At 46.5% G+C, this 17,553-nt stretch overlaps 1 protein-coding gene across 3 annotated transcripts in view; it reads left to right on the top strand.

Moving 5' to 3' along the window:
- The window catches only part of gtf2h5 (general transcription factor IIH, polypeptide 5), a 50,380-nt gene extending 33,162 nt beyond the window's left edge, over nucleotides 1–17,218 (top strand). For all 3 annotated transcript variants that reach the window (XM_072502658.1, XM_072502649.1, XM_072502662.1), the window contains exon 3: nucleotides 15,757–17,218. In XM_072502658.1, the coding sequence (XP_072358759.1) occupies nucleotides 15,757–15,937 (181 nt within the window). In that variant the 3' untranslated portion in view covers nucleotides 15,938–17,218. The remainder of the gene's footprint in view (nucleotides 1–15,756) is intronic.
- Nucleotides 17,219–17,553: the final 335 nt, after the last annotated feature.

The raw sequence follows: 17,553 nt of genomic DNA, 5'->3' as shown, positions 1-17,553 counted from the left end.
GATAGCGATGAGGACTGTCTGAGGATACAGCAGGATTTAGATTGTCTGGAGACTTGGGCGGAGAGATGGCAGATGGAGTTTAATCCGGACAAATGTGAGGTAATGCATTTTGGAAGGGCTAATGCAGGTAGGGAATATACAGTGAATGGTAGAACCCTCAAGAGTATTGAAAGTCAAAGAGATCTAGGAGTACAGGTCCACAGGTCATTGAAAGGGGCAACACAGGTGGAGAAGGTAGTCAAGAAGGCATACGGCATGCTTGCCTTCATTGGCCGGGGCATTGAGTATAAGAATTGGCAAGTCATGTTGCAGCTGTATAGAACCTTAGTTAGGCCACACTTGGAGTATAGTGTTCAATTCTGGTCGCCACACTACCAGAAGGATGTGGAGGCTTTAGAGAGGGTGCAGAAGAGATTTACCAGAATGTTGCCTGGTATGGAGGGCATAAGCTATGAGGAGCGATTGAATAAACTCGGTTTGTTCTCACTGGAACGAAGGAGGTTGAGGGGCGACCTGATAGAGATATACAAAATTATGAGGGGCATAGACAGAGTGGATAGTCAGAGGCTTTTCCCCAGGGTAGAGGGGTCAATTACTAGGGGGCATAGGTTTAAGGTGAGAGGGGCAAAGTTTAGAGTAGATGTATGAGGCAAGTTTTTTACGCAGAGGGTAGTGGGTGCCTGGAACTCACTACCGGAGGAGGTAGTGGAAGCAGGGACGATAGGGACATTTAAGGGGCATCTTGACAAATATATGAATAGGATGGGAATAGAAGGATACGGACCCAGGAAGTGTAGAAGATTGTAGTTTAGTCGGGCAGTATGGTCGGCACGGGCTTGGAGGGCCGAAGGGCCTGTTCCTGTGCTGTACATTCCTTTGTTCTTTGTTCTTTGGATGCACCACAAACAGCTCACTCTTCCCCATGTTCAATTTATACCCTGAAAAATCCCCAAACTCCCCAAGTATCCGCATTATTTCTGGCATCCCCTCCGCCGGATCCGCCACATATAGTAGCAAATCATCCGCATATAAAGATACCCGGTGTTCTTCTCCTCCCCTAAGTACTCCCCTCCATCTCTTGGAACCCCTCAGCGCTATCGCCAGGGGCTCAATCGCCAGTGCAAACAATAATGGGGACAGAGGACATCCCTGCCTTGTCCCTCTATGGAGCCGAAAATATGCCGATCCCCGTCCATTCGTGACCACACTCGCCACTGGGGCCCTATACAATAGCTGCACCCATCTAACATACCCCTCTCCAAAACCAAATCTCCTCAACACCTCCCACAAATAATCCCATTCCACTCTATCAAATGCTTTCTCGGCATCCATCGCCACTACTATCTCCGTTTCACCCTCTGGTGGGGCCATCATCATTACCCCTAACAGCCTCCGTATATTCGTGTTCAGCTGTCTCCCCTTCACAAACCCAGTTTGGTCCTCGTGAACCACCCCCGGGACACATTCCTCTATTCTCGTTGCCATTACCTTGGCCAGGACCTTGGCATCCACATTTAGGAGGGAAATTGGTCTGTAGGACCCGCATTGTAGCGGGTCCTTTTCCTTCTTTAGGAGAAGCGATATCGTTGCTTCAGACATAGTCGGGGGCAGTTGTCCCCTTTCCTTTGCCTCGTTAAAGGTCCTCGTCAGTACCGGGGCGAGCAAGTCCAAATATTTTCTGTAAAATTCAACTGGGAATCCGTCCGGTCCCGGGGCCTTTCCCGTCTGCATGTTCCTAATTCCTTTCACCACTTCTTCTACCTTGATCTGCGCTCCCAGTCCCACCCTTTCCTGCTCTTTCACCTTGGGAATTTCCAGCCGATCCAAAAAGTCCATCATTCTCTCCCTCCCATCCGGGGGTTGAGCTTCATACAATTTTTTATAAAATGTCTTGAACACTTCATTCACTCTCTCCGCTCCCCGCTCCATCTCTCCTTCCTCGTCCCTCACTCCCCCTATTTCCCTCGCTGCTCCCCTTTTCCTCAATTGGTGTGCCAGCAATCTGCTCGCCTTCTCCCCATATTCATACTGTACACCCTGCGCCTTCCTCCATTGTGCCTCTGCAGTGCCTGTAGTCAGCAAGTCAAATTCCACATGCAGCCTTTGCCTTTCCCTGTACAATCCCTCCTCCGGTGCTTCCGCATATTGTCTGTCCACCCTCAAAAGTTCTTGCAGCAACCGCTCCCGTTCCTTACTCTCCTGCTTCCCTTTATGTGCCCTTATTGATATCAGCTCCCCCCTAACCACCGCTTTCAACGCCTCCCAGACCACTCCCACCTGAACCTCCCCATTGTCATTGAGTTCCAAGTACTTTTCAATACATCCCCTCACCCTTAGGCACACCCCCTCATCCGCCATTAGTCCCATGTCCATTCTCCAGGGTGGGCGCCCTCCTGTTTCCTCCCCTCTCTCCAAGTCCACCCAGTGTGGGGCATGATCCGAAATGGCTATAGCCGTATATTCCGTTCCCCTCACCTTCGGGATCAATGCCCTACCCAACACAAAAAAGTCTATGCGCGAATAGACTTTATGGACATAGGAGAAAAACGAGAACTCCTTACTCCTAGGTCTACTGAATCTCCACGGGTCCACACCTCCCATCTGCTCCATAAAATCTTTAAGCACCTTGGCTGCTGCCGGCCTCCTACCAGTCCTGGACTTCGACCTATCCAGCCCTGGTTCCAACACCGTGTTAAAGTCTCCCCCCATTATCAGCTTTCCCGTCTCTAGGTCCGGGATGCGTCCTAGCATTCGCCTCATAAAGTTGGCATCATCCCAGTTCGGGGCATACATGTTTACCAAAACCACCATCTCTCCCTGTAGTTTGCCACTCACCATCACGTATCTGCCCCCGTTATCCGCCACTATAGTCTTTGCCTCGAACATTACCCGCTTCCCCACTAATATAGCCACCCCCCTGTTTTTCGCATCCAGCCCCGAATGGAACACCTGCCCCACCCATCCTTTGCGCAGCCTAACCTGGTCTATCAAAGAACAAAGAAATGTACAGCACAGGAACAGGCCCTTCGGCCCTCCAAGCCCGTGCCGACCATACTGCCCGTCTAAACTACAATCTTCTACACTTCCTGGGTCCGTATCCTTCTATTCCCATCCTATTCATATATTTGTCAAGATGCCCCTTAAATGTCCCTATCGTCCCTGCTTCCACTACCTCCTCCGGTAGTGAGTTCCAGGCACCCACTACCCTCTGCGTAAAAAACTTGCCTCGTACATCTACTCTAAACCTTGCCCCTCGCACCTTAAACCTATGCCCCCTAGTAATTGACCCCTCTACCCTGGGGAAAAGCCTCTGACTATCCACTCTGTCTATGCCCCTCATAATTTTGTATACCTCTATCAGATCTCCCCTCAACCTCCTTCGTTCCAGTGAGAACAAACCGAGTTTATTCAATCGCTCCTCATAGCTTATGCCCTCCATACCAGGCAACATTCTGGTAAATCTCTTCTGCACCCTCTCTAAAGCCTCCACGTCCTTCTGGTAGTGTGGCGACCAGAATTGAACACTATACTCCAAGTGTGGCCTAACTAAGGTTCTATACAGCTGCAACATGACTTGCCAATTCTTATACTCAATGCCCCGGCCAATGAAGGCAAGCATGCCGTATGCCTTCTTGACTACCTTCTCCACCTGTGTTGCCCCTTTCAATGACCTGTGGACCTGTACTCCTAGATCTCTTTGACTTTCAATACTCTTGAGGGTTCTACCATTCACTGTATATTCCCTACCTGCATTAGCCCTTCCAAAATGCATTACCTCACATTTGTCCGGATTAAACTCCATCTGCCATCTCTCCGCCCAAGTCTCCAGACAATCTAAATCCTGCTGTATCCTCAGACAGTCCTCATCGCTATCCGCAATTCCACCAACCTTTGTGTCGTCTGCAAACTTACTAATCAGACCAGTTACATTTTCCTCCAAATCATTTATATATACTACAAAGAGCAAAGGTCCCAGCACTGATCCCTGTGGAACACCACTGGTCACAGGCCTCCAATGAGAAAAGCATCCCTCCATTGCTACCCTCTGCCTTCTATGGCCTAGCCAGTTCTGTATCCACCTTGCCAGTTCACCCCTGATCCCGTGTGACTTCACCTTTTGTACTAGTCTACCATGAGGGACCTTGTCAAAGGCCTTCCTGAAGTCCATATAGACAACATCTACTGCCCTACCTGCATCAATCATCTTAGTGACCTCCTCGAAAAACTCTATCAAGTTAGTGAGACACGACCTCCCCTTCACAAAACCGTGCTGCCTCTCACTAATACGTCCATTTGCTTCCAAATGGGAGTAGATCCTGTCTCGAAGAATTCTCTCCAGTAATTTCCCTACCACTGAAGTAAGGCTCACCGGCCTGTAGTTCCCGGGATTATCCTTGCTACCCTTCTTAAACAGAGGAACAACATTGGCTATTCTCCAGTCCTCCGGGACATCCCCTGAAGACAGCGAGGATCCAAAGATTTCTGTCAAGGCCTCAGCAATTTCCTCTCCAGCCTCCTTCAGTATTCTGGGGTAGATCCCATCAGGCCCTGGGGACTTATCTACCTTAATATTTTTTAAGACACCCAACACCTCGTCTTTTTGGATGACAATGTGACCCAGGCTATCTACACCCCCTTCTCCAGACTCAACATCTACCAATTCCTTCTCTTTGGTGAATACTGATGCAAAGTATTCATTTAGTACCTCGCCCATTTCCTCTGGCTCCACACATAGATTCCCTTGCCTATCCTTCAGTGGGCCAACCCTTTCCCTGGCTACCCTCTTGCTTTTTATGTACGTGTAAAAAGCCTTGGGATTTTCCTTAACCCTATTTGCCAATGACTTTTCATGACCCCTTCTAGCCCTCCTGACTCCTTGCTTAAGTTCCTTCCTACTTTCCTTATATGCCACACAGGCTTCGTCTGTTCCCAGCCTTTTAGCCCTGACAAATGCCTCCTTTTTCTTTTTGACGAGGCCTACAATATCACTCGTCATCCAAGGTTCCCGAAAATTGCCGTATTTATCTTTCTTCCTCACAGGAACATGCCTGTCCTGTATTCCTTTCAACTGACACTTGAAAGCCTCCCACATGTCAGATGTTGATTTGCCCTCAAACATCCGCCCCCAATCTATGTTCTTCAGTTCCCGCCTAATATAGTCATAATTAGCCTTCCCCCAATTTAGCACATTCATCCTCGGACCACTCTTATCCTTGTCCACCAGTACTTTAAAACTTACTGAATTGTGGTCACTGTTACCGAAATGCTCCCCTACTGAAACATCTACCACCTGGCCGGGCTCATTCCCCAATACCAGGTCCAGTACTGCCCCTTCCCTAGTTGGACTGTTTACATATTGTTTTAAGAAGCCCTCCTGGATGCTCCTTACAAACTCCGCCCCGTCTAAGCCCCTGGCACTAAGTGAGTCCCAGTCAATATTGGGGAAGTTGAAGTCTCCCATCACCACAACCCTGTTGTTTTTACTCTTTTCCAAAATCTGTCTACCTATCTGCTCCTCTATCTCCCGCTGGCTGTTGGGAGGCCTGTAGTATACCCCCAACATTGTGACTGCACCCTTCCTATTCCTGATCTCTACCCATGTAGCCTCACTGCCCTCTGAGGTGTCCTCTCGCAGTATAGCTGTGATATTCTCCCGAACAAGTAGCGCAACTCCGCCTCCCCTTTTACATCCCCCTCTATCCCGCCTGAAACATCTAAATCCTGGAACGTTTAGCTGCCAATCCTGCCCTTCCCTCAACCAGGTCTCTGTAATGGCAATAACATCATAGTTCCAAGTAGTAATCCAAGCTCTAAGTTCATCTGCCTTACCCGTAATGCTCCTTGCATTAAAACATATGCACTTCAGGCCACCAGACCCGCTGTGTTCAGCAACTTTTCCCCGTCTGCTCTGCCTCAGAGCCACACTGTCCCTATTCCCTAGTTCTCCCTCAATGCTCTCACCTTCTGACCTATTGCTCCCGTACCCACCCCCCTGCCATACTAGTTTAAACCCTCCCGTGTGACACTAGCAAACCTCGCGGCCAGTATATTTATGCCTCTCCGGTTTAGATGCAACCCGTCCATCTTATACAGGTCACACCTGCCCCGGAAGAGCTCCCAGTGGTCCAGAAAACAGAAACCCTCCCTCCTACACCAGCTGTTTAGCCACGTGTTTGTCTGCTCTATCTTCCTATTTCTAGCCTCACTGGCACGTGGCACAGGGAGTAATCCCGAGATTACAACCCTCGAGGTCCTGTCTTTTAACTTTCTGCCTAGCTCCCTGAACTCCTGCTGCAGGACCTCATGCCCCTTCCTGCCTCTGTCGTTAGTACCAATATGTACAACGACCTCTGCCTGTTTGCCCTCCCCCTTCAGGATTCCCTCTACCCGTTCGGAGACATCCTGGACCCTGGCACCAGGGAGGCAACATACCATCCTGAAATGAAAATCGCTTATTTCACAAGTAGGCTTCAAATGAAGTTACTGTGAAAAGCCCCTAGTCGCCACATTCCGGTGCCTGTTCGGGGAGGCTGGTACGGGATTTGAACCCGTGCTGCTGGCCTGCCTTGGTCAGCTTGAAAAGCAAGCCCTGTGCTAAACCCTGTGCTAAACCAGTCTTAGCGTATCAGTTTCAGGTGCGTTTCCTGTAACATAACCACATCTGCTTTAAGTTTCTTAAGGTGTGCGAGTACTCGTGCCCTCTTTATCGGCCCATTGAGCCCTCTCACGTTCCACGTGATCAGCCGAGTTGGGGGGCTTCCCACCCCCCCTTGCCGGTTAGCCATCATCTTTTTCCAGCTTCTCACCCAGTTCCCACGCAGCTGTATCTCCCCCAGGCGGTGCCCCCCCGCCCATCCTCTCCCGTACCCACTCCCCCCTTTCCCCAGCAGCAGCAACCCAGTAATTCCCCCCTCCCACCCCCCCCGCTAGACCCCCCGCTAGCGTAATTACTCCCCCCATGTTGCTCCCAGAAGTCAGCAAACTCTGGCTGACCTCGGCTTCCCCCCGTGACCACGGCTCGCACCGTGCGACGCCCCCTCCTTCCTGCTTCTCTATTCCCGCCATAATTATCATAGCGCGGGAACCAAGCCCGCGCTTCTCCCTCGGCCCCGCCTCCCATGGCCAACGCCCCATCTCCTCTCCCACCCCACCTCCCCCCATCACCACCTGTGGGAGAAAGAAAAGTTACCATACCGCAGGATTAGAACATAAAACCCCTCTTCGCCCCCCCCCACATTCGCCCCACCACTTTGTCCAAGCGTTCTTTTTAATAATCCACTCATTCCAGTTTTTCTTCTACAATAAAAGTCCACGCTTCATCCGCCGTCTCAAAGTAGTGGTGCCTCCCTTGATATGTGACCCACAGTCTTGCCGGTTGCAGCATTCCAAATTTTATCTTCCTTTTATGAAGCACCGCCTTGGCCCGATTAAAGCTCGCCCTCCTTCTCGCCACCTCCGCACTCCAGTCTTGATAAACGCGGATCACCGCGTTCTCCCATTTACTGCACCGAGTTTTCTTCGCCCATCTAAGGACCATTTCTCTATCCTTAAAACGGAGGAATCTCACCACTATGGCTCTGGGAGTTTCTCCTGCTCTCGATCCTCGCACCATAACTCGGTACGCTCCCTCCACCTCCAACGGACCCGTCGGGGCCTCCGCTCCCATTAACGAGTGCAGCATCGTGCTCACATATGCCCCGACGTCCGCCCCCTCCACACCTTCAGGAAGGCCAAGAATCCTCAGGTTGTTCCTCCTTGCGTTGTTTTCCAGTGCCTCCAACCTCTCCACACATCGTTTCTGATGTGCCTCCTGTATCTCCGTCTTCACCACCAGGCCCTGTATATCGTTCTCATTCTCGGCTGCTTTCGCCTTCACGACCCGAAGCTCCTGCTCCTGGGTCTTTTGTTCCTCCTTTAGCCCTTCGATCGCCTGTAGTATCGGGGCCAACAACTCTTTCTTCATTTCCTTTTTTATCTCCTCCACGCAGCATTTCAAGAACTCTTGTTGTTCAGGGCCCCATATGAAACTGCCACCTTCCGACGCCATCTTGGTTTTTGCTTGCCTTCCTTGCCGCTGTTCCAAAGGATCCGCTGCAATCCGGCCACTTTCCTCTCCTTTTTCCATCCGTGTCCAGGGGGAATACCCTTCTGGTTTACCGCACGGTGTTTTAGCCGTTAAAATTGCCGTTGGGGCTCCTATCAAGAGCCCAAAAGTCCGTTCCACCGGGAGCTGCCGAAACGTGCGACTTAGCTGGTCATCGCCGCACCCGGAAGTCCGAGACGGATCTTATTAATGTGGAGGCACTCGAAGCCCCCGAGTGTAGAGACCTGTGTTAGTGACATGGCTGGGTTTCTCAGTCTCGAGAAGATAAAGTTCGCCTTAAGAGGGTCAATGTTAGGGTTCACCCGGAGGTGGCAGCCGTTCGTCAACTTTCTGGGGGAAAATTAAAATGTCAGCAGATGCAGTATTCTGGGGGTGGGGGGGGGAAGAGGGCAGGATTGTTGTTTTATGGTTGGGGTATGTGAAGATTGGGATGGGGTGGAAATGTTTATTATACCATGTTTATGTCATTGTTATTATTATAAAAACTTTAAAATACTTTAATAAAAATATTTTTTTTAATAAAAAAAATTGTGAGTGGCATGGACAGAGTGGATAGCTTTTTCCCAGGATGGAAAAGTCAATTACTAGGGGGCATCTGTGTAAGGTGTGAGGGGCAAGGTTTAGAGGAGATATGTGACACAAGTTTTTTTTATACAGAGTGTGGTGAGTGGCTGGAACTCGCTGCCAGGGGAGGTGGTGGAAGCAGATACGAAAGTGACAGTTAAGAGGCATCTTGATAAATACACGAATAGGAAGGAAATAGAGGGATACGGACCCGGAAGTGCAGGCGGTTTTAGTTTTGACAGCATCGCGATCAGCGCAGGCTTGGAGGGCCGAAGGGCCTGTTCCTATACTGTACTGTTCTTTGTAGACTGATCAAAGCTGCTTGGTGAAGCTTTATTATTTTCCCACATAATTTTGTAGAAATTCCCTGAGAGGTGCTGTCAGGTCTGATATATGAAATTAATTTTCCCAATGGTCACCATGTCCAAAAGCCTCTCCAAATCTTTCTTACCCTCTGGGGTTGGCGTGTTCAAGACTGCTTCAATTTTCCTATGGTCTGGCTTCAGTCCCTCACTTGTTGGTACACGGCCTAAGCACTTGATTTCATGAAGACCTATTTTGCACTTTTCCTTCTTAAGCTTTAAATTCCTTTTTCTAGTCTTACCAGCACCTACCTCAGTTTGATGTCATTTTCTCCTCATATGGAACCCCAGACCAGCACATTGTCAATATAGATTTCCACACCCTCTAACCCTTCAAACAGTTGCATCACTGCCTCACAGTGCCACCAACCCGGTTCAATTCCAGCCTTTAAAAAAAAAAAAAATATATATATTTCTATTCTCCTCATTTTCAACATTTTCATCAAATGAACAGCAAAAGAAAAAACAAACAAATACAATAACAATCCTCCAAACAAAAACAGCACCCTCCTTAATATACAGACTCAATATCCATCCATACATTCCAGGCAAAAATAAATTAACAGTCAATCAAAAGTGTAATCAAAAACAACAATAACCCCAACCCCCACCCCACCCAATGTTCAATGGCAACACATTCTCATTTAATAACCTAATATTTGAGAATAGCTGCCTTCAAAGAATAATACAGCACAGGAACAGGCCCTTCGTCCCTCCAAGCCTGTACCGGTCATGATACCAACCTTAGCCAAAACCCTTAGCACTTCTAGTGCTGTATGCCTCTATACCCATCCTATCCATGTATTTGTCGAGATGCATTTTGAATGCCGTTAATGTATCTGCTTCCACAACCTCCCCTGGCAGCACGTTCCAGACACTCACCACCCTCTGCGTAAAAAAACTGCCTCTCACATCTCCTCTAAACTTTGCCCCACGGACCTTAAATCTCTGCCCCTAGTAACTGACCTCTCCACCCTGGGAAAGAGTGCCTGCCCATCCACTCTATCCATGCCTCTCATAATCTTGTAGACCTCCATCCTTCTAATGAAAACAGTCCGAGACTGTTCAGCCTTTCCGCATAGCTTACGTCACAGACTTATGAGAATGACATTTGATTGTGCACCTGTGTCAAGCTTGAAATTCACATGTTGGAAATTTTTTAACCAACCTTTCATCATCATCTTTCGGATTTGCTGTCACTGCACCAATGAAAAGTTCAGTTTTAGTATCTGTCATCATCTGCAATCGTGTGAACCTTCTTTGATTTACACGTTTTAGCAAAGTCATTTAGTTACAGTGCTTTCTGTAAGCTGGACAACTACGTGGTAAATGCTATTTTCTGCATAAATTGCATTTAAGTGTTTTCATAGCAGTTTTATTCTTTGTCTCTATAGGCTCTCGATTTATTTTTCCCCAGCGCTGTTTCTGTTCAACTGCATCTAGCTGCTTGATTGTGTGAGGCATCTCCGTCGTCTATTTAAAATTCTGCATTTTGTTGTCTCTGCCACTCCGCACATGAGATCTCCTTCTCCCAAAACCCATTTTCTCAAGAGAATCATTTGTAATCCCGCAAATTATTCTATCTCGGTTTCTTCAAGTTCTCCAAATTCACATGATTTAGCTTGTTTTCACAACTCAAGTTAGGTGCTGACTAATATTGTCTTGCAGACACGTAAAAAAATAGTATCTTTCATACGTGATGTTTTTCTTCGGGCTGCGGTAAGCTTCGAATTTTTCCATTATTTCAAATCATTTTGTTTCTCATCACTATCAAACATAAATATGTTAAACTTCTAGAGCTTCTTCCCCTGCTACATGTAGAAAGATGGAAGACTGTACCTGTGGGTTTTTCTGAGCTCTGTCATTGATCTCAAAATCTCTATTGTTGTGTTTAATCCCACTCCTGACACCATGTCCTGTTTTTATATTGCAGGATGACCAATATAATTATTGTAAACAAACTTTATTAAGACAGAATATATACACAATTGCAGCCCTGCAACTTAGACCTACAGCTTACATTTACAAGTACTATCTGACCTCGGACTCCCAGGTGACCCATTCAAGTACAGGATGTACCATATTGTCTCTAATACTGGAGTTGAATACCACAATCTCTAATATCATGATACTAACTTAGTCCATTTTGACACCTGGTCCTCTTGAGGCATTAAAGTTTGTTTAATTTCTCAATGTAAGGATTGTACATTTTAAGTTGTTACTGCAATGCCACCATATTCAGTTTGTGAATAGTCAGACTTTGCATTCAGTCCTGTGAATTGGTTCAAATAATTGAGCCCAGCAATAGGAGGGAGGTAATTGATGTACATAGCATTAATGGCGTAATCATTGAAGTACCACCTGTATTTCTATTGATTATGCAGTTCCTCACATTGATAATTACTGTGGAAACTGATTTGCACATTCACAGTTTCAAAAATAAAGATTGGGGGGTTGGAAGAAAGGAAAAATCATGAAAGATAATATCCTTTAAATTGATCTTGCACTCTTGAACGCAAATAGGAAAATAGTGGATTCCTTGCTGTTGGATGCAATATCTCAATTGGGAGTCTTGAATCATGGCTCATAACCTGATGAGAACTTTCTCTGCGCTGAGTGGAAACTGGTTTATGCAATATATGTTCATGTTGTAAATTACTTTGTACAATTAATTTCTAGAGAAGAACCACAATATCTTATTATTATTTTTTAGCCAGATCTTGGTAGAAAGTTAGAGGAATGGCAGGGAAGGGAGTGCAATGTTCCTCCTGCAGGATGTTTGAGGTGAGGGATGCAGTTAGTGTCCCTGCTGATTTTACCTGCAGGAAGTGCTGCCATCTCCAGCTCCTCCAAGACCGAGTTAGGGAACTGGAGCTGGAGTTGGAAGAACTTCGGATCATTCGGGAGGCAGAAGGGGTCATAGATAGCAGCTTCAGGGAATTAGTTACACCAAAGATTGGAGATAGGTGGGTAACTGTAAGAGGGACTGGGAAAAAACAGTCAGTGCAGGGATCCCCTGCGGTCGTACCCCTGAGAAACAAGTATACCGCTTTGGATACTTGTGGGGGGGACGACTTACCAGGGGTAAGCCATGGGGTACGGGCCTCTGGCACGGAGTCTGTCCCTGTTGCTCAGAAGGGAAGGGGGGAGAGGAGCAGAGCATTAGTAATTGGGGACTCTATAGTCAGGGGCACAGATAGGAGATTTTGTGGGAGCGTGAGAGACTCACGTTTGGTATGTTGCCTCCCAGGTGCAAGGGTACGTGATGTCTCGGATCGTGTTTTCCGGGTCCTTAGGGGGGAGGGGGAGCAGCCCCAAGTCGTGGTCCACATTGGCACCAACGACATAGGTAGGAAAGGGGACAAGGATGTCAGGCAGGCTTTCAGGGAGCTAGGATGGAAGCTCAGAACTAGAACAAACAGAGTTGTTATCTCTGGGTTGTTGCCCGTGCCACGTGATAGTGAGATGAGGAATAAGGAGAGAGAGCATTTAAACACGTGGCTACAGGGATGGTGCAGGCGGGAGGGATTCAGATTTTTGGATAACTGGGGCTCTTTCTGGGGAAGGTGGGACCTCTACAGACAGGATGGTCTACATCTGAACCTGAGGGGCACAAATATCCTGGGGGGGAGATTTGTTAGTGCTCTTTGGGGGGGTTTAAACTAATGCAGCAGGGGCATGGGAACCTGGATTGTAGTTTTAGGGTAAGGGAGAATGAGAGTATAGAGGTCAGGAGCACAGATTTGACATCGCAGGAGGGGGCCAGTGTTCAGGTAGGTGGTTTGAAGTGTGTCTACTTCAATGCCAGGAGTATACGAAACAAGGTAGGGGAACTGGCAGCGTGGGTTGGTACCTGGGACTTCGATGTTGTGGCCATTTCGGAGACATGGATAGAGCAGGGACAGGAATGGATGTTGCAGGTTCCGGGGTTTAGGTGTTTTAGTAAGCTCAGAGAAGGAGGCAAAAGAGGGGGAGGTGTGGCGCTGCTAGTCAAGAGCAGTATTACGGTGGCGGAGAGGATGCTAGATGGGGACTCTTCTTCCGAGGTAGTATGGGCTGAAGTTAGAAACAGGAAAGGAGAGGTCACCCTGTTGGGAGTTTTATATACGCCTCCTAATAGTTCTAGGGATGTAGAGGAAAGGATGGCGAAGATGATTCTGGATATGAGCGAAAGTAACAGGGTAGTTATTATGGGAGACTTTAACTTTCCAAATATTGACTGGAAAAGATATAGTTCGAGTACAATAGATGGGTCGTTTTTTGTACAGTGTGTGCAGGAGGGTTTCCTGAAACAATATGTTGACAGGCCAACAAGAGGCGAGGCCACGTTGGATTTGGTTTTGGGTAATGAACCAGGCCAGGTGTTGGATTTGGAGGTAGGAGAGCACTTTGGGGACAGTGACCACAATTCGGTGACGTTTACGTTAATGATGGAAAGGGATAAGTATACACCGCAGGGCAAGAGTTATAGCTGGGGGAAGGGCAATTATGATGCCATTAGACGTGACTTGGGGGGGATAAGGTGGAGAAGTAGGCTGCAAGTGTTGGGCACACTGGATAAGTGGGGCTTGTTCAAGGATCAGCTACTGCGTGTTCTTGATAAGTATGTACCGGTCAGACAGGGAGGAAGGCGTCGAGCGAGGGAACCGTGGTTTACCAAGGAAGTGGAATCTCTTGTTAAGAGGAAGAAGGAGGCCTATGTGAAGATGAAGTGTGAAGTTTCGGTTGGGGCGATGGATAGTTACAAGGTAGCGAGGAAGGATCTAAAGAGAGAGCTAAGACGAGCAAGGAGGGGACATGAGAAGTATTTGGCAGGAAGGATCAAGGAAAACCCAAAAGCTTTCTATAGGTATGTCAGGAATAAGCGAATGACTAGGGAAAGAGTAGGACCAGTCAAGGACAGGGATGGGAAATTGTGTGTGGAGTCTGAAGAGATAGGCGAGACACTAAATGAATATTTTTCGTCAGTATTCACTCAGGAAAAAGATAATGTTATGGAGGAGAATGCTGAGCCCCAGGCTAATAGAATAGATGGCATTGAGGTACGTAGGGAAGAGGTGTTGGCAATTCTGGACAGGCTGAAAATAGATAAGTCCCCGGGACCTGATGGGATTTATCCTAGGATTCTATGGGAGGCCAGGGAAGAGATTGCTGGACCTTTGGCTTTGATTTTTATGTCATCATTGGCTACAGGAATAGTGCCAGAGGACTGGAGGACAGCAAATGTGGTCCCTTTGTTCAAAAAGGGGAGCAGAGACAACCCCGGCAACTATAGGCCGGTGAGCCTCACGTCTGTAGTGGGTAAAGTCTTGGAGGGGATTATAAGAGACAAGATTTATAATCATCTAGATAGGAATAATATGATCAGGGATAGTCAGCATGGCTTTGTGAAGGGTAGGTCATGCCTCACAAACCTTATTGAGTTCTTTGAGAAGGTGACTGAACAGGTAGACGAGGGTAGAGCAGTTGATGTGGTGTATATGGGTTTCAGCAAAGCGTTTGATAAGGTTCCCCACGGTAGGCTATTGCAAAAAATACGGAGGCTGGGGATTGAGGGTGATTTAGAGATGTGGATCAGAAATTGGCTAGCTGAAAGAAGACAGAGGGTGGTGGTTGATGGGAAATGTTCAGAATGGAGTACAGTCACAAGTGGAGTACCACAAGGATCTGTTCTGGGGCCGTTGCTGTTTGTCATTTTTATCAATGACCTAGAGGAAGGCGCAGAAGGGTGGGTGAGTAAATTTGCAGACGATACTAAAGTCGGTGGTGTTGTCGATAGTGTGGAAGGATGTAGCAGATTACAGAGGGATATAGATAAGCTGCAGAGCTGGGCCGAGAGGTGGCAAATGGAGTTTAATGTAGAGAAGTGTGAGGTGATTCACTTTGGAAGGAATAACAGGAATGCGGAATATTTGGCTAATGGTAAAGTTCTTGGAAGTGTGGATGAGCAGAGGGATCTAGGTGTCCATGTACATAGATCCCTGAAAGTTGCCACCCAGGTTGATAGGGTTGTGAAGAAGGCCTATGGAGTGTTGGCCTTTATTGGTAGAGGGATTGAGTTCCGGAGTCGGGAGGTCATGTTGCAGCTGTACAGAACTCTGGTACGGCCGCATTTGGAGTATTGCGTACAGTTCTGGTCACCGCATTATAGGAAGGACGTGGAGGCTTTGGAGCGGGTGCAGAGGAGATTTACCAGGATGTTGCCTGGTATGGAGGGAAAATCTTACGAGGAAAGGCTGATGGACTTGAGGTTGTTTTCGTTGGAGAGAAGAAGGTTAAGAGGAGACTTAATAGAGGCATACAAAATGATCAGGGGGTTGGATAGGGTGGACAGTGAGAGCCTTCTCCCGCGGATGGAAATGGCTGGCACGAGGGGACATAACTTTAAACTGAGGGGTAATAGATATAGGACAGAGGTCAGAGGTAGGTTCTTTACGCAAAGAGTAGTGAGGCCGTGGAATGCCCTACCTGCTACAGTAGTGAACTCGCCAACATTGAGGGCATTTAAAAGTTTATTGGATAAACATATGGATGATAATGGCATAGTGTAGGTTGGATGGCTTTTGTTTCGGTGCAACATCGTGGGCCGAAGGGCCTGTACTGCGCTGTATTGTTCTATGTTCTATCTGTTCACAGGTTGCAGTATTTCCTTTTGTATTAAAGGTTGCACATTGAATTGACTGATTTTAATATTGTTGCACTTTCTCTTAATTTTTGTCTTTGTAGTGACCCAGCCATGAAGCAATTCTTGCTGTACTTAGATGAAACAAATGCTTTGGGGAAAAAATTTATCATTCAAGACCTGGATGAAACTCATCTATTTATCCTGGCTGAGGTGGTCCATATCTTACAAGAAAAAGTTGGAGAATTAATGGATCAAAACTCATTTCCAATATTGCAGAAGTGATTAAATGTATAAGATTTAAATGGAAAACACATTTCTTAACATTTCAGAGATAGATTAATGACCAGCTGGTACAAGGAGCCAAGAAAGTAATGGACAAGAGTTTATCAGAGCAACTGATATTAAGTATTTTACTTACTGGTTAAAAAGTGTTTTGGCACATTAAAACAGATTGACTGGATTACTTTTACGAGAAGATATTGGCAAAAGATTAGACTTGATTTGGTTTGCTGATGTGCATTTTACTTCAGGACAGGAGTAGAAAGGCAATTTGGCACACTAAGTTGCTGCTTCAGAAGACTTTGCCATAAATCTGCTTTACCCATTGAACTCTCTTTATTTATGATGCTGAATTCCTGAAGTAATCAAACAAAACTCCAGAATATTCATTCATCTCTGTATCCCACCACTTTAAACAAATGATTGCTAATCACAACTATTCCTTTTCCTTGTTTACGTTTGCTGAAGACACACTCTCATCTTCTTCATGATCTCAAATACGTACTAAAAGCAGTCTACCAGTTTTTAAAGGGCATTTATTTGTACCCTTTATATGGCATCATCAGCAGATTTCTTGTTAGAAACAGTACTCCTTGCAAAGTCCTGCTGAAGTAATACAAGTTGTTGGGAATCCAGATAAACACCTCCCAATCGTCACCATCTACCACTCAAGCTTTCTCCACATATCATGTAATTCTTATTGCTAGCTTAGTCTTTAAGCATACATTCCAGTTGCAAGAATATATTTGCTTTTAATAAACTCTCTATTGCACAATAAGAAAATTCTGTATACTTATAGATGTTAAAGCTCTGCTAGCAAGCATAATTTAATTTGATTTCACAATTTACTGCAAAATCCAAGGAAATAGCCAAAGCACTCCATGCATATTAAATAACACATTTGGACCCTTGCAGGCACATCTTGCTGTTGTTGTCACTTGATTTTAACATTCACTTAATGAGGTTGACTTGCACAAATCAAATGTTTTCATTGCCAAAATAGACTTTTGGATCTCTTATCAACCTACTAGTAAAACTGTTCCAACCCCCTCCCATTTCTGCTAAAAAAAAAATCCTAAACCCACTGGATTTTATTGGTTTCGAAAGCATCATTTAAAAAAAAATATTGAAATGCAGCATGACTGTATGAATCCAATTTTCTCATGGGGAAACTTCACTAAAAAGTACATGAATAAAGGTAATTTACAACTTTAAGATTTATGGAAACTATGTCAAGAATTTACAACAAAAAGTATATTAAATATTTCATTCTGGTTATTAACATTTATGATGTTTTGCCTGAACTGTAAAACTATTGTATCTAGTGGCCAAAGCTCTTCTGGTGTCATGTGTACATTTTTCATAGAATTTACAGTGCAGAAGGAGGCCATTCGGCCCATCGAGTCTGCACCGGCTCTTGGAAAGAGCACCCTACCCAAGGTCAACACCTCCACCCTATCCCCATAACCCAGTAACCCAACCAACACTAAGGGCAATTTAGGACACTAAGGGCGATTTATCATGGCCAATCCACCTAACCTGCACATCTTTGGACTGTGGGAGGAAACCGGAGCACCCGGAGGAAACCCACGCACACACGGGGAGGATGTGCAGACTCC

This window comes from Scyliorhinus torazame, chromosome 1 (assembly GCF_047496885.1).
Source record: "Scyliorhinus torazame isolate Kashiwa2021f chromosome 1, sScyTor2.1, whole genome shotgun sequence".
In the NCBI taxonomy this organism is placed as follows: Eukaryota; Metazoa; Chordata; class Chondrichthyes; order Carcharhiniformes; family Scyliorhinidae; genus Scyliorhinus; species Scyliorhinus torazame.
Note: the sequence above shows the minus strand (reverse complement) of the source record. Positions and strands in the feature narration are given on the sequence as shown.